Source organism: Prionailurus viverrinus, chromosome C2 (genome assembly GCF_022837055.1).
Source record: "Prionailurus viverrinus isolate Anna chromosome C2, UM_Priviv_1.0, whole genome shotgun sequence".
Lineage (NCBI taxonomy): Eukaryota > Metazoa > Chordata > Mammalia > Carnivora > Felidae > Prionailurus > Prionailurus viverrinus.
In genome coordinates this window covers 7195898-7219925 of record NC_062569.1, presented here as the reverse complement: position 1 = coordinate 7219925, position 24028 = coordinate 7195898, and the positions used below count along the sequence as shown (strand labels likewise).

The 24028-nt window shown below is 52.7% G+C and overlaps 1 protein-coding gene across 4 annotated transcripts; it reads left to right on the top strand.

Moving 5' to 3' along the window:
* The first annotated feature begins 1223 nt into the window (after window positions 1–1223).
* On the top strand, window positions 1224–16433 carry CX3CR1 (C-X3-C motif chemokine receptor 1). 4 transcript variants are annotated; one of them, XM_047876531.1, is made up of 2 exons: window positions 1224–1950; window positions 13720–16433. In XM_047876531.1, exons 1-2 carry the CDS (start codon window positions 1705–1707, stop codon window positions 14797–14799), a joined length of 1326 nt encoding a protein of 441 aa, XP_047732487.1. In that variant the 5' UTR covers window positions 1224–1704; the 3' UTR covers window positions 14800–16433. The 4 variants fall into 4 exon arrangements, 3 of the variants coding, with proteins under 3 accessions (XP_047732487.1, XP_047732488.1, XP_047732489.1); XM_047876532.1 differs by lacking the exon at window positions 1224–1950 and adding an exon at window positions 2328–2407; XR_007155942.1 differs by lacking the exons at window positions 1224–1950; window positions 13720–16433 and adding exons at window positions 2361–2407; window positions 9424–9626.
* Window positions 16434–24028: the final 7595 nt, after the last annotated feature.

Sequence of the window (24028 nt, the reverse complement as noted above, 5' to 3'; positions counted from 1 at the left end):
AGGGGTGAAGACCGGCCCAAGGAATGGGGCAGCACAGTGGGGGAGCCCTGGGGAGGGGTGAGCAGGGGCCCAGGGAGAACCTGTCCAGCCTTTGCCGAGGTCTGTGGAGGCGTGGCCCGTGCGGGAAGGCGGCTGGGGCTCTCCCGTGGCTCGGAGTGGACAGAGAAGGCAAAGCCCCAGCTGCACTTTCCTTGGCCCATTTCTCAGGGTGGTGCTTGCGGCCTCAGGGATGAGGTCACGTCTCCCTCAGGGCCGCCGGGCAGGCTCGCTCGCCACTGGCCATAAAACGGCACGTTCCTCAAGCCCAGGGTTCCTCTCCCCTGGTGCAACCTCCTTCGTGTGCAAGCTGTGCATGCGGGCCTACCACGTGCGTCACCCTGTAGGATTGGGGAGGCGAGGGAACCGGCACAAAAAAGCATCCCACTTGCTGGGCCGTGACTCACGGTCCGGTCTGCTGCCAGCTCCTGCGGGACAGCGAAAGCCGCTGTGTTAGCATGTAGGAGGTGGGCTGGCAGCCGGGCCCGCCAGCCGGGTGAGGGGCGAAGGGGAGCGCAGCCCCCACAGGCACTGGTGGGGAGGTGGTTAGAGCAGGGTGGGACCTCCGGAGGGGAAGGGGAAGGGGCAGGATCTTGCCCGGGCCGTGCTTACTGGCCTGGGGCTGAGACTCCCAGTGAGCAGAACCCACAGAGGGGTCAGGCGCGCAGTTTGCATTTTGGAGGAGAATGGTCAACGGGGGCAAATGGCAAGAGGTGTGAGGGCCACGGATGGGCAGGGGAGGCGATGCAGACCCTGGCTGGGGACAAAGACGCAGAGCATCGGATCGCAGAGGTGGTCGCTGACGGGCGGTGGGAGAGGCTGTCCAGGAAGACGGGACAGCTGATGAGGATAACGGTGCAGTGGGTGAGGTTGTCCGGGAAGACTGTGTGACTGCAAGAGAGAGAGAGAGAGAGAGAGAGAGAGAGAGAGTCTTGGCAGGATCCCAGATAGGCGCTCTCAGAGAAGCAAGAAGGGAGTCACAGGCAGGCGAAGGGAGGCCGAAGCAGCTGGCCCCGCCGGGTCGCCCCTGAGACAGGTGGCTCTGGGGTGGGGATGAGGAAGGGCAGGCGTGGGGGTGGGGTGCCACAGCATCCTGGCCAGAGGGAAAGGAGGAAGGGAAACCGAGGCCGCAGACTTCCTCAAATGCCAGCAGGTCGGTCGCCCAGCTGGCAGCACCACCGGCCCACCCATAGCTCGGTCCTGGGGTCCTGGCGGCCAGGACTGAGGAGGCCGGGTGGGGAGCGCACAGCACAGCCCTGCCCGCAGAAAGACACAGTTCCGACGGCCACAGCAGTGCAGGGGCACAGGCTGCAGGATGGGCCGTGAGGAGCCAGGCAGGCCTCGGAGGAGTCCCCTGATCCTTTAATAAACGTGGCCCACAGGTGCCAGACCCCAGCCAGGCCCCAGGAGAGGGAGGGATCGGCAGTAGAATTTGCCTGGTAGGTGAGCCAGGCAGGTGGGTCCCGGCAGGCACCGGCTTCGAGCCAGGGCAGGCAGCGGGAGAGTAGCCCGGAGAGTCAGGCCCAGCTGTTCCCCGTCTGGCGGACCGGGGCAGGCTGTGGGAGACGGTGGGGACAGAGCCTGCCCCGGTTTGTGGGTGAAGCTTGTGCCCGGCACACATGTGCCTCCGGCTTGACCGGAGGACCTAGGGAGGCCCTGAGTGCCTTGATGGAGGGAGGCGAGGGGAAAATAAATCAGAAGCCCCTACCAGGTGCCAGGCACTCACTAAGTGCCTTTTGTGCCAATGCGTCTCAGAAGCCACGCACTTGCCAATCTCCTAAGAATTTCATCAAAATGCAGCCTGATTCAGTGGCGGGGCCCGAGGTGCCACATGTCTGTAAGCTCCCGGTGCCTGGGGCCTCGCTTTGGAGAGAGAAGCTCTACTTCGTTTCATCCACACCCCAGGGCAGCCGGGTGAGTACTGTGGGCTCTCTTTTCACACGCAAGGAAACTGAGGTACAGTGGCTTTTGGTGGCTCACGAGACCTACACTGCTTCCTATCCTGCCCGCCACAATGGGGGCAAATAACACAGCCCCCACACCGTCACGTCCTCCAGTCCCCTGCTTTGTGTGTCCCCCCAGACTCAGTCCCCCAGGTTTGTGAATTCAGACCCTCCTGCCATCAGCTGGCCTCCAGCCTGGAGCTTCTGAGCTCGCCTGCGGCGGTATCTAAAGAAACCAAGCAGGCCTTGGAGTGAACCTCACAGGAAACCAGAGACTATTGGCTAACTTTGCAAATAAAGATGCCCTCGGGGGGGGTGGGGGGGGGGGGGTGGGAAGGGAAATACTCCGTGACAGACAGACAGAGGGACGGGGTGGCTGATTGTCACAATTGTCAAGTCCAGAAGTTCCCTTCCCAGGCCCAGCCCAGGTAAGAAACAGAGAACTGGCCAGCACCTGTGGGCTCGCGGGGTGGGGCACGGTGGTCAGAGGTCACCGTGGGTTACAGATGCTGGTTTTCGCTTTACGTGCTAAGAGGGACCACTTTCCGGAAGATGTTGCTGCCGAAGGGCCAAGGGGCTTGAGGGGTGGCGGGCAGCGTGTGATCAGACCATTTGGGACGCGCTCAACGCGGGGTGTGATTAGAAGCATCAGCACTTACGTGCCAGGGGACGAGTAGACATTCCCTGAAAACAAATGGCATCTGGATGAGAGTGAGGAAGTGTTAGGCGCTTTTTAAGGTAAATAGTAAGGAAGTTGTTATTTTGTATAAAAAGAGTTCTTATTCTTTTAGAGACTCATACTTACCTGTTTATGGGTGAAACGCTATGATGCCTGGATCTGTTTTTAATTAATGGAGTAGGGTATGAAGTAGAATTGCATGGGACAGTGACCATGAGTTGCCAATTGAAGCTACGTGATGAGCCTGGGGGCTCTCTCTGCCTTTATGTAGGCTAGAAAAGTTTGTAATAAAAAATGTTTAATGTAGAATCTGCATTTTAGTTTTTATTTATTTTTTTAAATTTTTTTCAATGTTTATTTATTTTTAGAGAGAGACAGAGCGCCAGCGGGGGGATGGGGGGCAGAGAGAGAGGGAGACACAGAATCCGAAGCGGGCTCCGGGCCCTGAGCTGTCAGCACAGAACCCGATGCGGGGCTCGAACTCATGAGCCACGAGCTCATGACCTGAGCCCGAGTCAGATGCTTAACCGACTGAGCCACCTTGCAGTTTAAATGTAAATATAACTATGCTTAATACGGATATAAGAATATGCATGGACATTGGATGGGAAAGGGCAAAAAGCTAGCTGTGGTTGATTCCGGGAAGTTGGATGGTGGAAAGTTTGGTTCTGTCTTGTTTTTCCTTTTCTTCCCGTGCTTTTGCGGTGCCTCCTACGTTTTTTTATAAAGCTCACCACTGCATTTCCAGCGACAACCATTTTAATGAATAAATCACTGACACAAATTCGATGTCCAATGCTGTTGTAATCACTCTGAGGACACGGCCTCAGAAGGTGCGTGTCGTGGGAAAACCGTCTCAGAAATTATGAGCGGACACACACATGGGTGCAAGAGAGGAGGAAACACGTTGAGGTCCGGTTGACGACTGGCCGGACCCGTCACTTCTCATTACTTGACCTTTATCTCACAGGTTCTGTAGTCTGCGCTCTGTAGGTTGACAGCCGAGCTCAGAGAAAGGCCAGGGAGCTTTAGGATTTCCCCTCCTCCAGAAAAGTTCATTTTCTTTTTCAAATGCGTTAAAGTTTATTTGTGTGTTTAGAGAGACAGAGTGCGCGAATGAGCAGGGGAGGGGCAGAAAGCGAGGGACAGAGACCAAACTCCAAGCAGGCTCTGCACTGCCAGCACGGGAGCCCCACCAAGGCCTCGAACCCACAAACTCGGAGATCATGACCTGAACCGAAGTCAAGAGTCTGACGCTTAATGGACTCAGCTGCGCAGGCGCCCCCTTTTTCCAAGTACTTTCTTCTCGTTTTAAAATTTTATTTATTTTTGAGAGAGAGAGAGGGCACGTGCGCAAGCAGGGGAGGGGCAGAGAGAGAGGACAGACAGAGGATCCCAAGCGGGCTCTGCGCTGCTGACAGCAGACAGCGGGGGTTCAAACTCACGAACCGCGAGGTCATGACCTGAGCCGAAGTCAGACGCTCGAGCGGCTGAGCCACCCAGGCGCCCCCTGAAATGCTTTACACAGAAAACTCAAGGTAGAAAACAACTTGACCCCAAAAGAAAAAGAAGGTTGGATTGTGTGAGAAGCAGACGAGAAAGTTCCCTGGGGAAGCTTCTGCGGGGCAGGTCAGCCCATGCCCGGGGTTGCCTGGGAGGGGACTGGGCCCTGTAAGAGGACGCAGGCTGCTGAGCCTTGGGCACCACTCTTTGTCTGCCTGTCTGTCTGCATGTCCGTCTGTGTGGATGCACGCCAGTACGGTTCCGCGTCTTTTGCCTGCCTCTTTGCTTGGCTTCATTTTCACGCAGGGAATCCGGGCAGGACGTGGCTCTTGCCCGCCCCCCAGGGAAGGGGGCACCGACTGTGTGTCAGCCACACGCCCAGCCATACCCTAGCCGGGCTCCACGGCCGTCACTCTCTGCGTCACAGTGGATAGGAGAGGCAGTTGGGCTTTGGAAGCCCTGACTCTGCACCTGACCTTGCTAAGCCTCGAGTCCTGCTTTAAAATGAATGCCAGCCGTGAGCTGAGAATCGCTGAAGGCCGGTGACGGGTGGAGGTCGAATATCTGTATCAAGGGCAAGGTATATCCAGTTCTGACCACACCGTCTGGCCCGTATTTGGCACTCAAGAAACAATATGGGTTGTCATTGTGGGAAGCCGTGGATCGGAAAGTTTGTGCGCCTTAAGACCACTAACCACGTTCAAATGCGGTTACGAGGGGCCGGGAGGAGGACGTATGCCAGAGCCCATCAGGTCAGAACGAGCATCCACTCCCCAGCCCATCCTCCCCCAGGAGACACCTCATCGTGTAGCAGCAGTATTGGGGAGGGCCCCACACCGGAGACCCTGGCCTCAGAGACCGTCCATCTCAGGGTCTGGGCCATTCAGCTACCCCCTCCCCAGCTCAACCTCTGACCTGGAACAGAGGCCTCGGCTACCCGTTTTGTTCAGGCTCAGATATTTCCCGCTGAAGGTGTTCAGAGCCAGCGCCCTCCGTGCACGAGCCAGACAGGGAGGCGGACTCCTGCTGTCCAACAACGGGTCACAGTTACGGAGAGGCACAGCCACGGTGGCACAGGCCAGGTCTCCGCTGCCTTTTCCGGGAACTTGCTCTCGTTCCCAGCAGCACAGTCCAGGGATTCCAAGGGCTTGCAACACTGGCTCTGCCCAGGAGGGCCAATGCTGGCGCTTCCGGCCGAGTCGTGATCTCGCCCGCCCTCCCTAGAGGCTCAGAAACCCGCTGGCTGCCGAGGGCTGGAATTCTCTCGGCCCTGCAGCCACACCTCCTCCTCAGGTCTGGCCAAAGAGCAGCTATTTCGGATTATGAACCTTTGTAGGGAAGGAAACCTAGCTCGCGTCTCTTTAAATGTTTTTCTAAAGTATTTTTGCAGGCCCTCTTTGTCCTTTTCCTTAAACCTAAGTTCCACGTCAAATACAGCACGCTCAAAGAACAGTGTGCAGGCTCACGACTTACAGATCGATCTCGCACCCAACCAGCAGCCAGGCAGCAGGAGAGACCCAGGCCGGCCCCCACCCAGCGGCCCCCCTCACTTCCCTTCCTGACTGCCACCCTGCCCTCCCCGAAATCCCCACGACCCTGATCGTGATGGCCATTGCTCCCTCACTCGTCCTTAGGGCTTTACCCACCTAGATATGCATCCCTGCACAATATGCATTGCCGTTGCCCGCTCCTGACCTTTATATGCACGGATTCACACAGTCGGTCTGCTCTGGAGTCTGCATTTTTAAAATGCATCCGTGCCGTGGGAGATGTGGATGAACGCGCGCAAATGTTCGCGGTGGCGTCGTCCACAGAAACCTCGCCCTGCAAGCCAGCCAGGAGTACGACGGTGAGGTAGATAATCGTGGACCGCTCGCACCCTGCCTGCCTATACAGCAATGGCAATGAGCGGGCTTGACCCTAGGGAACATGCCTATGCTCAGTGCCTTCGGCTTCAGCGCCCCCCCCCCCACACCCGCCCCTGCTCCCCACCTCCACCTTCGTTTACCTGGAAGATTGCCCCGGCTTCAAGACTCAGCTGAAATGATCCAGTCCCTGGGTCTCCCCCTAGCTTTTCTTCTGATAGTCTGCTACTGAACAGTAACCACAATTCCCAGAGACTGTATCTTAGCCACGTTTACCTCCATAGAATTCAGCACAGCACCTACTGTTGGGGAAGTCAAAGAAAAACTAAGATCTCCAACCCAGAAAAAAAACCTCTCACAGAGATAACAGAGAAAACACCGGTACTGTTAAACAGACAGGCCACCAGAATGTGATGGGCATCGCGGGCGATCCGCTGAGAGACGGCAGAGATGGGGGGAGACGGAATCTCACCCTTTCATAGGGCCCAGCGGTTAGGATCCCTGCCGTGAGAGAGCACACCTAGTTCTCAGCCACACACTGTCATCCTGACTCTACCGTGATAACTGAAGGGACCGTCTGTGATAGCTGGCCGGCTTCTTCCCGAGAAGAAATAGACTCCTATCTTTAAGACGGGAGGATGTTTGCAATTCGAAGCAGAAGGGCACCCGCCCAAGTCGGGCTCCTACCCTTCCAGAGAAACTGGGAGACACAGGTGCTAATTCTTGATGTTTATATTTCCTTTTTTTTTTTTTTTACGTTTATTTATTTTGAGAGAGACAGAGACGGCGCGAGCGGGGGAGGGGCAGAGCGAGGGAGAGAGAGAGGCCCAAGCAGGCTTCGTGCTGTCAGCGCAGGGCCAGATGCGGGGCTTGAACCCATGGAACCGCGAGATCATGACCTGGGCCGAAACCAGGAGTCAGGGCTCTACAGACTGAGCCACCCAGGTGCCCCTTGATGTTTACATTTCAAAGAAAGGAGCCCCAGGCCCCTGAGAAAGATTCCTGGGACATAAAGCAGACAAAAGACGTGATCACATTCCCAAAAGGACGCATGTCGTCATTTCAAAGAGAGGAGAAAACACTCCAGTGATGAGTTTCCTTTTGTTTTGTTTTTCTTTTTAATTTTTTTTTTTTGTGTGTTTTATTTTATATTTGAGAGAGAGAGCGAGCATGAGCAGGGGAGGGGCAGAGAGACAGAAACGGAATCCGAAGCAGGCCCCAGGCTCTGAGCTGTCAGCACAGAACCCGACTTGGGGCTCAAACTCGAGCTGTCAGCACAGAACCCGACTTGGGGCTCAAACTCGAGCTGTCAGCACAGAACCCGACTTGGGGCTCAAACTCACGATCGGTGAGATCATGACCAGAGCCCAAGGCAGACGTTTAACAGACTGAGCCCCCCAGGCGCCCCCGGCGACGAATTTCCTAAAGCAAATACCCTAGGAATGAGGAGGCAGAGGACAATCTCTTCCCTTATTTTCAGCAGGGAGAATTAAGCCTCTTATTTTGAATTGTTATTTGTCCTTACAAAGATACATAATTAGCTTAGTTAATAATTTATTTAAAATCCATCTCTTCCTCAATTACCAGAAAAAAGCCCTAAAACATTTCCTTTCAGAATTTCACAGTTTGGCAGGGACAGATAAATACCACAACGTGCTCGGAAGATGAAAGGAGAGGGTGGTGTGTCCAACCCAGAGCAAAAGCAGCTTCCGGAAAGGGGTGGCTCACCCAGGAGGCTCTCGCCTCCGGTCTGGCTTCCTCCTGTGGCTGCTTCTGGCTTGGGGTGTTTGGCCCGTGGAAACACTGGAGGGGGGGTGAGGCCCTGTGGTCGCAGGTAGATTGGTTGCCGAGGTGTAGACAGCCGCTCCGTTTACTTGCACGGGGGACGGGCTGCGAGGTGCAGAATGTGCCCTTCTAGCTCCTTGGCGTGCAGTTCAAGGCCCTTCCACCTGCCCCTCTTTTGCCCTCTCATCTTTACCTCTCCCTGCATCCCCCAGGGTGTCTCTTATAAAATCAGCTGTCCTTGTAAGTGGGAAAACCATCAGGACCTGGGAAAACCCTGTGCCCAAGCGGCCAGGGGTGTGGGCTTGGGGGCCACACTGGAAACCTTCCTCTGTAGGCCAGGGTGAAGACTTGTCAGGGCTGAAATCGACTGATGCAGCTCTCTGCCTCCAGATGGAACCTCATCTGAACTCGGGCAGGCTGTGAGCCCGGAAGCGTCATGTTCCCTGGGCAGGCCACTGAAGAGTCACTTCTCGTGACACTCAGCCGTGCTTTTACCGCCCCAGGACGCATGTCGTGCTTAAAGACTATTTCCTTCTGTTTGGTCCTTGTCGAAAAACTAAAACACGCCAGAAGGTCTGGTGTTGCGTTTTGTGAACGACATCGTGTCACCGTGTGTTTGAAGGCAGGAAATGAGCTGAGCCTACAGCCTTCAGCCTCTTCTTCTCCAGAGAAAAGGACTCCAAATTTCCTTGCCACCAGTGATGAGAGCTAGATTCGGGGGTCTGGCCGTGAGGACTCCCTAGTTGTGGCGGGAGAGGAAATGTCCCCGCCTTCTTCATTTCCTGACTGCCTGCCTTTTGCCTGACGGTCAGACTACCGGGTTCTGAGTCCCGAGGGGAGAGACCCAGGGAAAGTGTTCAGGCTCGCATCGTGGACCTTCTTCTTTGGCGGGGGAGGGAGGGGGCTGTGACTACTATTTCTTGTTCCAACTCTAGAGAAGTGGTCCACAATAGCCTGCACACTCCTCCTCCAAGAGGGGAAGCCTGGGGGCGAGGCGGGAGCATGGCTCTGTGGAGAGATAGACCTGGTTCTGCTGTTCCCTGGACAAGCTTCCCCGATCTCCCAGAGCCTCTGCTGGCTCATTTGTACTGGAGGGACAACCATCGCGTGCGGGCCTGTAGACAGAATCGAAGAGGGGCTTGTGTATGGAGTGTGCTAGTCCGTGGGCACCGAAGAAGGGCAGCCTCCTCTCCTTCCACAGCGGGCTCTCCGAGGATAACTTCAGGCTCTGGAACATTCTCAGGCTCAGTGGCACCCCCACAAAGAACGATGGGGTCAGGGCTCTAGCAATCTGTACTTTCCTCTAATTCCCTTTGGTTCAAAAGAACAAAAATGATGGGGCACCTGGGTGGCTCAGTCGGTTAAGTGTCCCGCTTCGACTCGGGTCATGGTCTCACGGTCCGCGGGCTCGAGCCCCGAGTCGGGCTCTGTGCTGACAGCGCAGGGCCTGGAGCCTGCTTCCCATTCTGTGTCTCCCTCTCTGTCTGCCCCTCCCCAGCTCTCACTGTCTCTCTCTCTCTCTCTCAAAAAAGTAAACAAACATTAAAAAAAGAAAATTAAACCACAATTTTATCGGCATTTAGACGGAGCCTCTAACCCGGTCTTCACTCAGGGGCCTAAAAAGCCATCAGCGGAGACCCCGGAGGGAAAACCACCAACTGGCCAAGGAACGTCAAACACGAGAACACGCACAGGATCCAGCAGGCAGTGAGCAGGATGTGAAGGCAAAAGATGGGGGAAGCGGCCCGAAAAGGATGTGGGACTGAAGAGGAAAGTGGACTTGGGCCACTTAAATGAAAGGGGAAGTAGAGAACAGGGAAGCTGATTGGAAACACTGGGTAAATGATGACCCCAAAAAAGTTAAAAAATAAATGAGCAGGCCTGAGAAAAGGAAGTGGGCCAGAGTTGGAGGGGGGGGTGGGGGCGGGCAGCAGGGCAGGATCGGAGAGGGAGTGAGTTTATACTTGGGTGGGAAACGCATGTGCGCTCAAAGCTCTGCTTCTGGGTTCAGCACAGACTCTTGCAGCTGGACGGCACTTAGCAAAACCTTGACTTACGGGAAGAGAGGGCGAGGAGGCCTGAGAACGGCCGGGAGGGGTTGTGTGCTTGCTGGCCACAGCCCTCAGCGGGTGCTTCACCCCAACACCTGTCCTTCCTCTCACACCCCCATCTGTATGACACCCGGCTGATGAGGCCCCGCAGAGAAAGCTTATCTGCTTGGATCCCTCACTCGGTTCCTGGTGGCCTCGGGGGCCTGGAAAGCCCGTGTCCGGCCCATCCGACCCCCGGCTACCCTTCAACCTGCCCCGGAGACCACCCTCGAGGACTGTCCCCAGCTTTAAGCTCATCTCCCAGGCCTGGGACATCTCAGAAGCTCCAGGAATTAGAGGATCCACCTTTCCCAGAAAGTTCCCTCCCTTGATAAGACTACCAAATTCAGAGGAACATTCAACGCACGAGACATCCACTAAGTGCTCAGGGTTCAAGCGAGGGCCGCTGGCCTGGGATCAGGAAAGATACTTGTGTGCCCTGTCGGCACGTCTGGGAACCGGACAATTAAAAGGCCACCGTCATTACCAGTCCCACAGGGCAATTTGGAATGAAGGTCTAGGATACAATACTTGCGTTCCTACAAGTATTCCTGGGGCATTGGCTCTGTGCCAGGCCCCTCCCTCTGTTGAACGCTGGTCCACAGAGCTGAAGGAGACACCGGTCCTCGCTCAGGAACTCCCAGTCTCGGGCAGGACACACAGGCTGGCCGCGTGTGAGCCCCCACTGCAGCCGTGCCACAGGCCAGCTGTGCAGCCTTGAGCAAGTTACTTGCCTTCTCTGAGTACATCTCCTTGTCCATAGAGATCGTTATCCTTTTACGTGTCGGCTCCCGTTTATTGAGCATGAACCACAGGCTTCCATATTAGACTGTCTGCTTACTTATTTCATTTTCCATGTAACTCGTATATTTGTTCATTTTTAAAATGTCACGTGAATTAAATGAAAGTTCCCTCCCCCACACAGGTAATATGTGTTTAGCAATGAGCCTGAGAACTGAGTAAAAATTCAGTAAAGGGTTGTTTACTCTCCCCTTTGCCCTCTCCCCCCAGAAAATCTGAAAAGAAAATACCTGTTATTTCAGGGGAAAAAAAAAATAAAAAGAACTTTACCGATGGGATATCCACAACGCCTAGGGTGGGAGTGAACAGCACAACAGTTCACGGGAGACCCGGATGGTTGCAGAGGTCCAAAGTGCTTCTGTTTCCTCACCAAATGCATTTATTTGAGTGCCTGCTGTATGCAACACACTGTGCCGGGTGCAATCCTCAGAATGGCGCTGTGGGCAGACGTGAGAATGAGTCCCAGTCTTGCAGATGAGGGACAGTCAGACTCGGAGCTTCCAAGTTCACCCGAGGTCACTTGGCCAGAGGGCAGACGTGAGATTCAGCCAAGGGAGAGCCCGAACCTGCCCACCTCCCCGCTATCCCTCCTCAGTGACCCAGGGACTCCCGCTCGATTTAGAGGAGATCCCTGTGGGTAGGGCACAGTGCCAAGGATGGAAATTAAGCCTATTTCATGCAGATTTGGCAAAATCAAGCCAACCCACCAGCACAGTTTCTGGGCTGCAGGCCCCAGCACAGGCACGAAGAGATGCCACACAGTCTCATTGTCCTTGGCCTCCTGTCAAGGCCAGCTTCGCCAGCTCCTTTCCCCGGGGGAGAAGGAGGAAGGGAGAGGGTCGTAGCTCCAGGATCCCTGACTTACGACCACTGAGGGCTTGACTCATTCGCTCCTACACGGCTGCGCGTCTGGAAAGACGTTCAACAAGCCACCTGCACGCAGGTAGGAATCTCCCCGTCTCCCCATATCTCCGCTCGAGCCATTTCAACCGGACATTTGTGTAGCTCACAAAGGGTAGCATCTCAGCCATTTTCTGTGGTTGAACTTAAACATTGTTTTTGTTTAAGTTGATTTATTTTGAGAGAGCGAGAGAGCGCACGCCGGAGGGGCAGAGACAGAGAGAGAGAGACAATCCCCCGTGGACTCTGTGCTGACAGCGTGGGGCTCGATCCCACAAACACATGAGCCCATGACCTGAGTCGAAATCAAGATTCAGATGCTCACGGCGCCTGGGTGGCCCAGTCGGTTGGGAGTCTGACTCTTGGTTCCAGCTCAGGTCATGATCTTGCAGTCCCTGAGTTCGAGCCTCACACCAGGCTCTGCGCTGACAGTACAGAGCCATCTTGGGATTCTCTCTCCCTTTCTCTTTGCCTCTCCCGTGCTCGCTCGCTCACGCTCCCTCTCAAAATAAATGAATAAAAACTTTTAAAAAAGAGAGAGATGCTCGACTGACTGAGCCGCCCAATCACTGCTAAATTTAAACGTTATTGATTAAGGTCACAGCCAGAGATTTGTCTCTGAGAAAAGGGTATTGGCTGCTGAAAGCCAGGAACGCATACACTCTCCCTAGAGATGCTGGGAACGTCAGCCCAGGCTGAGAGGGCCCAGGGCAGAAAGGCTTAACCCCCTTCGTCCCAGAAGAATCTGGATAAGATGCAAAGATGGGCCAGAACACAAAGCGGAGGCTGCGAGGGCGGGCCCTCACTTCGAAAGAGACACAGTCTGGGCAAAACCAGTGTGAAAAGGAGGCAGCAGGGTGTGGACACTCCCTTGGTTAAAAAGTGCGAACTTTGCTTTTGGTTGTGGCGGGGAGGGAGGCAGTGACAACCAGGAGGCGTGCTATGAACACGCTTAGGGTTTCTCAGGGGCCCGTCTGTGGCATCACAAGGAAGAGGAGGAGGCCTCCGAGGGCCAGGGGGAAAGCGGAGCCCTTGCAGCCTCTGGAGTGAAGAACAAGCGAGCCCTGGCTAGGGAGGAGGGGGAGGAATGCGAAGTGTGACTTCCCAACCCGTGCAGAAACGTCTTCCCCTTCAATTTTTGTTCTGAGGGAAGCGGGGATTAAGAATCATGGGGAAGACCAGGCCAAAGTGAGGGCCGCACTGGTAATTATGGGGTGAATTCGCCACCCGGGCCCAGCACAGCAGGCTACTGGGGCACGGGCCCCCAGACGGGCTCCGCACCCCTTTCACGACCCTGTGATGGCAGTGGTGACACCCTCTTCACTTGACCTTGAGGGGTGGCCGTCTGTGGCTGTCTGCTTAGAACTAAGGCATTTCCGACTTTTGGTGCTAACCCCAGAAAAGTCCTGGGCAAACGGAGACGAGGTGGTCACTCGAGAGTGTATGACTCTGTCTTATCCCTTCAGGAAGAGAAGGACCTGTTGGTTCCAAGAGGAAGGGGAAGAGAAAGGGATCTCAAAAACAAAGATGAGGGGCTCCATGTACAGGTCTGCTCGAGGCTCTGGAGAGTATCTGAGACCTCTCTCTTCAGTCTTGGCTTCCTATGGGACAAATTGGGGTCCAGAGGGTGGAGGGGTGGGGATAAGGAAGGAAGAGGAGAACCGCCTGGGGAAGTTTGGACTACAAGTGTGAATTATGGCTGCACCCCCACCATCCTACCCCCTGTTCTCCACACCCATAGTCCTCTCTCCCACTATTGACACCCTGGTCAACCTTTTGGGTAGACGTTTGACGATCCAAGAAGAAAAGATCTGCCTCGAGCTTTAAAAGGTCTAGATTCAAATGTTAGCTGAGCCGTTCACTGCACAGCTCTGAACAAGTCCCTGAACCTCTCAGAGACCTGACTTCCTCTTCCGTCAGGGGAATCCTTTATGGCCTCCGTCAGGAGTCTGTCCGTCTTGGGGATTAAACAAGATGACGTGTGACACTGGGAAGTGTATCAGTTAGGCGCCCGACCGATACTTGTTTCTTTCAGCCTGCCCATGTGTGGGGCCAGCTAGAATCCCAACTGTTTCTCTGAGAACTAATACTGTTATTTGTTTTCCTCTCTGCTCCAGGCCGTCGCCATGCCCACCCACTCCCCCAAATCAACTTTGGAATACTTTGAGTACGATGAGTCGGCCGAAGCCTGTGATATGGGGGACGTTGTGGCCTTCGGGACCGTCTTCCTGTCCATACTTTACTCCCTTGTTTTTGCCTTTGGCCTGGTGGGAAATTTGCTGGTGGTGTTTGCCCTCACCAACAGCCGGAAGCCCAAGAGTATCACCGACATCTACCTCCTGAACCTGGCCTTGTCGGATCTGCTCTTTGTAGCCACGTTGCCTTTCTGGACTCACTACCTGATGAGCGAGCAAGGCCTTCACAACGCCGTGTGCAAACTGTCTACGGCCTTCTTCTTCATCGGCTTTTTTGGAGGCATATTCTTCATCACCATCATCAGCATCGACAGGTACCGGGCCATTGTCCTGGCCGCCAACTCCATGAACACCCGGACCGTGCAGCATGGCGTCACCATCAGCCTGGGCGTCTGGGCGGCAGCCATCTTGGTGGCAGCACCTCAGTTCATGTTCACAAAACAAAAAGAAAACGAGTGCCTTGGTGACTACCCTGAGGTCCTGCAGGACCTCTGGCCCGTCCTCCGCAACGTGGAGGCAAATTTGCTTGGTTTCCTGCTCCCCCTGCTCGTTATGAGCTACTGTTACTTCAGAATCATGCGGACACTGTTTTCCTGCAAGAACCGCAAGAAAGCCAAAGCCATTAAGCTGATCTTCCTGGTGGTCGTCGTGTTTTTTCTCTTCTGGACACCCTACAACATCATGATTTTTTTAGAGACGCTTAATCTCTATGACTTCTTTCCCAATTGTGACATGAAGAAGGATCTGAGGTTGTCCCTCAGCGTGACTGAGACAATTGCATTCACCCACTGTTGCCTCAACCCCTTTGTCTATGCGTTTGCTGGAGAGAAGTTCAGAAGATACCTTTACCACCTGTGTAGGAAATGCCGGGCCGTCCTGTGTGGTCGTCCTGTCCACGTCGGTTTCTCCCCGTCTGAATCACAAACGAGCAAGCGGGAAAGCATTCTGAGCAGTAATTTTACTCACCACACCAGTGATGGAGATGCGTCCATCCTTCTCTGAGGGGATCCCCAAAGCCTTGCCCCTCTAGAGAGCCCGGAGTTCCCAAGCCTGCCACTGAATAACGAAGACAGATTTGTTTGTTTGTTTGTTTCTTACGTGCAAGACGTGACGGACCGAATCCTCCAAAGCAACCCTGAAGCGTTTCTGAGCGTCGTGCCCAAAATTTGAGGGATGAGGGGTAGGCACGTCTCTAACTGCAAAGGTCAGAGCTTTCTGTTCACAAAGGACAAAAATTCAACTCGCTGTAGCTTAGCTAAAGAGGAGGCGGGGCGTATTATTCACATGGTAGCGTGAGCAAGAGAGTGGCTGAGCCCTCAGAGTATGTAGAAACTAGGGCTTGAGTCCAGCTAGAATTTTCCTCTCTAGGGCTCTCAAATCTCTGAGTGGTGACAGAGCTCCCAGACACAGCTTAGCCAACCGAGTGGGACTGAGAACCACTCCTCTCTGCTCCCAAGGTTAAAATTCCCAGGGAAGGGCTCTCATTGGCCGAGTTTGAACCAGATGCCCCTCCCTGGACCAGGTGGTGGTTTTCACGTGGGGGAGAATAGATAAGATGGAGGCGTCCATTCCAATCTCATGGTTAGAGGTGCAGGAAGACATATGTCCAAGCAGCCGGGGGCAGGAGGAGGGGGAGTGGTGCTATTTTGACCCAATAGAACAAGAGCTGCCCACCTACCTTCCCATGTATCTGGCCCAGCCTCCTCACCGATCACACCAGCCAGCACGCACTGCCAGCCTGCTCTTCCTTAAACCCTTCTCTATCATGCCTCCAGACCCGCGAAGGCAGTCCAGTGCCCCCTGCATCCAGTCCGAGACCCTCCATCGTGTGGTCCCACCAACGGGTTCTCCATCTCGTCCCCTTCCCCAAAGAATCCAGCCTCTCGGCCAACCGGATCTCTTCCATCACGCATCATCACCTGCTCCTGGGTGCAGGGAGATGAAGAGAAGGGACCCTGACCCAAACTGACAAGGAATGGTTTCCCGTCCCACCTTCGTCACTCGTCAGCTGGGTAGCTCGGGGCCAGCCCAGCTTCAGCTTCCTTATCTGTAGGATGGAAACCATGGTACTTTTCTCATAGGGAGCCTCCTTTCCGGCATGAGAAACCAGCCACCAGCCCTGGCAGGTGCCACCCCTCTTCTCTGGTTTCCAGACCTCGGCTTTCCCCCCACCTGGTGCAGCGCTTACACGGCAAACCTGCCTTGAGTATCCCTTTCCAGTGGCCTCGCCGCAAACCCCTGCCCATCCGGAGAGAACCCCCATCCTTCATGCCAACTTGGAGAGCCAAGGTCACAGACACTTTCACGTGTTTAGAGTTGAAAGCATCACGTGCAGACCCTTTCGTAATCTATTTGTCTCTTCACATCAGACCCCAAATGGTTCTCGGTTTCTATGTAGTTTTGTCCCGTTTGCTTTAGAAGGCTCTGCCAGGCTGTGCACTGGTCGAAGGCAACTGACTCATCTCTGTATTTCTGACACATCCTTGGGAGTCATCAGGTTGGTTCAGTCGGTGATAGAATGAATCGTGTTGCAGCAAGATCACGTCTCCTGCTTTGCTCACCATTGTCCTGTTGATAAACATTCCGCTTGTCGCCAGTATTTAGCAAATATATATTTCACAGCACTTTGGTCCGCATAATTTCCTTTCTCCTCTTCAGTTATTTCCTTTGGATGGATTCCTCCATCATGGGGATAACTGGGTCGAAGGGCACAGCAAGGTTTTGGTTTTTGGTTTTTTTTTTTAATTTATTTTTTTAAGGTTTTGGCTTTTGACCCATAACACGGGAAATCGGTTTATTACAAAATCTTAATTGAGCATATATGGCACGCAACACGTAAGCTCGGATCCTGAGCGGCCCCAAAGGTAAGTGAGACCAGGCCGCTGCCCTTTGTGATTTAACATTCAAGTGCAGAACAGAGAAGCGAACAAGAAAAGACACTTTGCATGAATTGGTAACACGAGAGCCTTCTGACCTGAGTCTTTAAGGGTGAGGAGCTCTCCAGGCGACAGAGGGGATGGCATTCTAGGCTCAGTGAATGGCATATGGAAAGGAAGTGTGTGAGGGCATGGGGATCTTCACATGAGAAAAGCATGTGAATTTCGAAAGGCATTCGGAGCAGAGTGGGTGGGGAGAGTCTTCTGGAACATTGGCTCAAACAACAAGAGGGCGTATTCTCCCCAGGCTGCCCACAAGTTTTCTCTACTATTACTTGAACCTCCTTGCAACCTTCGGGTCATAAAACTTTCAATGAAACTTTAACTCGTTTCTGGACTCCCACGAAAAGAGGGAAACATTCTTCTGGCTTGAGAAGTAAAAGTGGAGAGACAAACACTTTCATGTCTAAATGAACATTCAATTAGTATCCTAAGAAACGGGCGCTCATCCATTTTGCTGAATAAGACAGAATAGGGAGAAAATAGGGAAGTTCACTGAAAACCCTAAATAGCAGTGATGTTGGTGTCTAAATAAAGGAAAGCACATTTGAAAAAGACAGTTGGCCCTAACAGCACAGCTGCGGCAAACCCACGACTGCTTCTGAGCTCTGGGCTTCCCCAAAGTGGAGGGAAATGGTGGACCCCAAAGGCAGAGAGACATCTGTGACTGAGTCCCAACATATTAACTCTGTCACCTTGGGCAAGTTACTTGACATCTCTGAGGCTCAGCTTCCTCATCTGAAAGAGAAGAATAAAAGTGGGGCTCACCTCCTCAGATTATCATGAGGATTTCGTAGGATTGCCTCCACAACGCACACAGTGCATGCCTAGCAGAGCAAACTCAAAGAAATGGTGGTGACTATTGTTATTTTTTACCTTCTTATTATTAGATTGAACCTTTCCCGGTGAAGAAACTCATGCTATCTTGTCCGTGCCTCCTTGCTCTCATGAGTCCCAGAATCACAGAATTTTAGGTGCAGGTAAGGGGCAGGAGACCCAGAGAGGGCCAGGGGCTGGTCCAAGAGGTAGATCTCTTGAAGCCAAGTCTATGGATTTTTTCCCCATCTCAAGAACAATACGGACCAATCCTATGATAACTGTAGTTAACAATACTGTGTTGCATATTTGAAAGTTGCTACGAGAGATTTAGTTGCTGATAAGATTTTTAAAGTTCTGATCACACGCACAACGTAATAACTGTGTGAGGTGATAAATGTCTTCACTAACTTTATTGTGGTAATCACTCTGGAATATATTCGTGTATAAAATCACTATTTTGCACACCTTAAACTTACAGAATGTCATCTATCAATTACACCTGAATAAAGCTGGAAAAAGATACAGACCAACCCTGCCTCCAAGAGCAGAGAACACAGGTGGGCACGCAAAAGAAAAAAAAAAGAAAAATCCAGAAGGAAGGTCTACAGGTGGATGACTGAGGCAGGGAGGGGAGATCTGCCCTCCAGGATGCCGAGTTTAACAGAATCAACCCACTCACGATGACCGGTGCAGCCTGGGTGGGGCAGCTTTTGGTGACAGCTGTTCTGTGACATCAGTATCTCTAATGACGATGGTCACCAGACGGAGGCTTATCAGCCAGGATCCCCAGGGGTGAATCTAACAGCAGAATCTGGGTGGTAGACAGAGCCTCCACTGAGAAGGGCCACTGTCCAGGGATGGCAATCCACTGTGTCTGCAGTATATACAGGTCAGGTGAGCTTCCCATCGTCTCTCTCTGAGAGTCTACCCCTGAGCACCCAGGGAGAGAATTCACCTCTGGCCCCGCGAGGCCAACAACTGCACACGGGGACATGGCAACTTGACTGAGAGGTCCACCTTGGGAACCACCTGATCCCTCGATGATGTCTCATTAATGCCCTCCAAGTTAGGGTAGTCTGTCCCAACTGAGAAGTTAACTCTCTTCTCCACCCACACCCCACTCCCCTGGCCCACAGGGAGCGCTTTGGTTTCAACATGACTTGTAATGTGGTTTGCTGGACTAGCTAAGTTGGCAACCCTATGGTGGGCCACCCGCAAGTGGTATTTATGGGAGAGGGGGTGACAAAAGTATTTCTTAGCAAATGAGGACATACCCAGTTTCTCTTCAAGACACCCTCCATCCATAGGAGGGCCAAGTCGTTTTCTCAAGGATACGGGTGCCACGTTTCCATTTCTGTTGAATAAGACAGCTGTTAGGCAACAGCCACAGTTGTTCCTCCACAGACACACCCAGACGCTCGAGAAACCACAAAACATGCTCAGCAGGAAAATTACTCTTTGACTCCGTATTTCCTCCTTTATTTAGGTAGGAACAAAAATACATTTTAACTTGCATTTGAGTACTCGGTTTTAAGAGTGTTCCATTTTCAATGTGTTTGTTTTATATTCTTTATGACTTTTCTCTGGACGTAAAAGAAATGCCTGGTCACAGAAAATACAAAACAATAAATGAATAAAAAGTTAGAATTGCACAATATTTGCGGGGCGCCTGGGTGGCTCAGTCGGTTAAACGTCCGACCTCGGCTCAGGTCAAGATCTCACGGTTCGTGAGTTCAAGCCCCAAGTCGATCTCTGTGCTGACAGCTCAGAGCCGGGAGCCTGCTTCCGATTCTGTGTGTCCCTCTCTCTCTGTTCCTCCCCCACTTGCACTCTGTCTCTCTCTCTCTCTCCCTCTCTCTCTCTCTCAAAAATAAATAAAGATTAAAATAAATTTTTTTAAGAATTACACAATATTTCATCTCTCTAAGAATTGTTTAACACAGACATGGTTTTCTGCCATGTTATTCTCTGCAGATATACATTTAAGAAAAGATTTGAGATCATAACATACATAGAGTTGATCTTACATTTTTCATTTAACATTATAGCATAAACATTTTCCCATGTATTAACCTCAAACATGGTTTTCAGTGATTACACATGAGTCCATTCAGACTTTAGCCAAACCCCTACCGATGGACACAGAGGCAACATCCAGTTTTCATTATTATGTACAACACTGTGTTAGACATAAATCTTTGTGCGTATCTTTGATTGTATAAGACGAATTATTGGATCAACGGATTAAAGAGTCTGTGGGTCTTTTGCTAGCTACTGCAACACTGCTTCTCAGAATGATGACACCATGTAGCTAATGCTCCAAGAACCCCGCTCCCTGACTTTTTAATGTTTATTATTGAAAGACAGAGAGAGACAGAGCGTGAGCAGGGGAGGGGCAGAGAGAGAGGGAGACACGGGATCCGAAGCAGGCTCCGGGCTCTGAGCTGTCAGCACAGAGCCCGACGGGGGGTCGAACTCACGGACCGCAAGATCGTGACCTGAGCCAAAGTCACCGACTGAGCCACCAGGCGCCCCTCCCTGACTTCTTAGTGCACCCCCCACCTTCCCAAGCTTTGGGGTCAGGACATTACAGGCTTTTGTTATTTTAGAAAATAGTAGCTACTGACTTCAAAAATCAGAGAGAGAGAGAGAAAAAAAAAGACCTCCATTTCTGGGGTGCCTGGGTGGCTCAGTTGGTTAAGTGGCCAACTTCAGCTCAGGTCATGATCTCACTGTTCATGGGTTCGAGCCCTGCATCGGGCTCTGTGCTGTCAGCTCAGAGCCTGGAGCCTGCTTCGGATTCTGTGTCTCCCTCTCTCTGCCCCTCCCCTGCTCATTCTCTCTCTCTCTCTCTCAAAAATAAATCAAAAATAATTTTTTAAATTAAAAAAAAGACTCTGGGGCACCTGGGTGGCTCAGTTAAGTGTTCAACTTTAGCTCAGGTCGTGATCTCACGGTTTGTGGGTTTGAGCCCCACATGGGGCTCTGTGCTGTTGACCGCTCAGAGCCTGGAGCCTGCTTCCGAAACTGGGTCTCCTCTCCCTCTCTCTGTCCCTCCCCTACTTGCATTCTGTTTTGCTCTCTCTCAAAAATAATAAAAATAAACATTAAAAAAATACTGCCATTCCTGAGAGAAGGTAGTAAGACTGTTATTTAGGAAAGAGAAAAGGAAAAAGAGACCAGGGGGTTTTATTTTTATTTGTTACTTTTTAAGTTTATTTATTTTGAGGGAGAGAAAAAGCATGCACATGAGCAGGGAAAGGGGCAGAGAGAGAGAGGGGTGGGGGGAGAGAACCCCAAGCAGGCTCCGGGCTGTCAGCACAGAGCCCAAGGTGGAGCTCGATCTCGCAACCTGGGAGATCATGACCTGAGCCTAGATCAAGAGTCAGATGCTCCACTGACTGAGCCACCCAGGCGCCCCAAGACAGGGGATTTTTACAAGTGAATGGCAACATCACAAAATCCGTTGTTTCATAATCAAGGGCTAGAGTTTCGGTTTTACAGAATGAAAGAGCTGTAGAGACAGAGGGTGGTGATGGTCGCATATCATGAGGGAGCGCACTCAATACCACCGATCTGCACACTTGGAAATGGCTGAGACGGTACATTTTATGTGTACTTTAGCACAAGAAAATGTGGGAGAGAAAAACTCCAGCAGAATCGAGGAGGAAGGAGGTGGTGACACTGCTTCTGGGGGTGAGGGCGGGGAGGGTCTTAGGGGGAGAAGTAGGTCTGAAGAGGGCACCCAGAGAATCCCGGTGCAACTTGAGGGTTTACAAAATTCACATCTTTTTTCAACGTTTCTTTATTTTGAGACAGAGAGACAGAGCGAGCACGCACATGAGTGTGGGAGGAGCAGAGAGAGAGGGAGAGAGAATCCCAAGCAGGCTCCACACTGTAGGTGCAGAGCCTCACTCAGGGCTCGATCCCACGAACTGTGAGATCGTGGGATGAACCGAAATCAAGAGTAGGACGTTCAACAGACTGAGTCCCCCAGGCGCCCCCGAAAGATTCAGGTCTGTCCAAGATCAACAATCTGCAAAAGGCAACCGAAGGGAGAATTTATTCCAGATTTAGCCTAGTTGGTGGCAGGGAAGTCTATTTTCAACGCATCCCCTGCCATTTTGGATAGACTTCAAAGTAGCTGTCTCAGGGTCAGGGAGAGCTCGTTAACCTGCAAAAGGAGAAAAGGAAAAAACAAAACCAAAACCAAAAAAACAAAGCACCCACGACTTTATTTCCATCTCTAGTAACTTCACTCCAGGATGCATTTCGCAAACTGTGTCTACCTTATCCAGCAGTGAATTTCTTAGGAATCCAAGCCGTAGTGGCTTTCAGATGCCCAAGATCTTGGGCTTCTGCCAGCAGGTGCAATGCTCAAGTCAGCCAGGGAAATCCATCAATGCCAACTCCAAGAACCCTCTGGTGAATCCAGGTAGCCCTCTTTGGGGGCTGGAGGATGCCCAGCTGGGAAGCTGGGAAGCCCGGTACCAAAAAGGCTGATTTACACCTTTATCGGGAAGGGAAAAGTGCCCATTTCAAGGCACCTTATTTCGCTGAGAAGTAGAGGGAAGCGGAAAAGAATTCCCACAGGCTCCCCAAACCGCCCCCCCTCCTGGCTACATGCAGCCGTTTCCCACTTGCGTTTCTTCCTCTCCGGGCTCCGTGGAAGGATTTTCTCTGCGCTGGCCTAAAGCCAAACCCTCCACTTGCGCACGAGATCCGTTCCCCCCTACCTCCTCAAGGGTTGGATTTCTGCTTCCTTCCCTGCCGCGGGATTCCCAGTGAGCAGAGGAGCAGGCCAGAATGCCTCGCATGTTTAGACCCTCCTCTGGACTCCGTTTCCTCCCCGCTTCTGTTCTTGTTCTGATCTCTTCTCCACTTAGAGACACCCAAGGGGGATCTCCAGCCCCTGGGCCCCCAGCCTGCCTTGAGCTTCTTCCCCGTCACTCACCCAGACACTCCTGGCAAAGTCCTGGATGCTGTCCGCGTGGCTAGGTCAGCGGGTCCACGATCTGGCCCAACCCCACTGGCCTATCGGCAGAATTTACAAAGCTCAGCCCTCCCTCCTCCTGGAAGCACCCTTTCCATTTGGTCCTGGAGATGCCACTCTCTCTGCTGCTTATCCCTCACGGGCTGCCCTTCCAGTCTTCTCTGGTTCCTTTCTGCCTCCCTGACCTCCAAGCATCAAGGGCCTTGAGATGACTTCTATCTACGCTCGCTCCCCCGGAGAGCTCAGCCAGCTGCAAAGCTGTAACCACCTCCTCTCTGCCCTGACAACATCCAGATGGTTTTCTCCAGCCCAGACTGCTCTGAAGCCCAGACGTGTATGTTCAGTTCCCTGACCACGTCCCCCCGATAGACAACAAGCGTCTCCTGGCACTCATCACAGAACGCTGCAGTCTTCACTGGCTCTGTAAACGACAAGTCCATTCTTCCGGTTGCTCTGGCCAAAAACCTTGGCGTTCTCCTGGACGCCCCTCTTTCCCTGAGCCTCCATTCCCAACACACCAGAAGATTCCAGCCCGCACTTTTTTTTTTTTTTCAAATCGATTCTGCATCAGATGTTCTGCCACTGCCCCATCATCCCACATGCCACCGTCTCTCCCCTAGACGACTCCACAGGCTCCCCTGTCTCTGCTCCCACTCCACAGTCCATTCTCTGCCCTGGCCCCGGGGGTCATCTTAATGTTTCAGTCGGATCACGTCACTCCCCTACTCGACATCACCCAACGGCTCCTTCCTCCCCTAGGATGAACCCAAACTCTCTTCTGAGATCTAGGAGACCTACAGGACCTAGCCCTAGCCTCCTTTCCAGTCTCGTAGCCCAAGACTTTCCTCCCACACTCTGTTGAGTCACACGGGCCCCCGAGCTCTTCCGGAAACAGGCAGAGCTCTTCCCTACCACAGGCCATTTGCACTTGCCCCTTTCTCTGCCTGGGAGACTCTTCTGGGGGGAGCCAGTGGGTAGCCTCTTTTATCAGATCTGTGCAGGGCTCACTGCCTGGCTTCACTCAGCCTCTGCTTCAGTATCACCTCCACAGAGAGGCCTCCACAAATCTCCCCATTTAAAACAGAGCCGCACATGCATTTTCACACTATCCCTATTCCTGAATTTCTTTGTTTTCTTTCCCTTATCTCTCCCTGACACTATATTAGACATTTGCCTATTTCTTCTTTTTTTTTTTCTTCAAATTTTATTTATTTTTAAGACAGGGAGTGCAGGAACACCTGGGTGGTTCAGTCGGTTAAGCATCCGACTTCAGCTCAGGTCATGATCTCTACAGTTTGTGAGTTCGAGCCCGGCGTCGCGCTCTGTGCTGACAGCTCGGAGCCTGGGCCCTGCTTCTCATTCTGTGTCTCCCTCTCTCTCTGCCCCTCTCCAACTCATGCTCTGTCTCTCTCTCTAAAAAAAAAATAAACATTAAAAAAGAATTGAAGAGCTTGTTATGGAGGAAATAGAATCATCTTTTGTC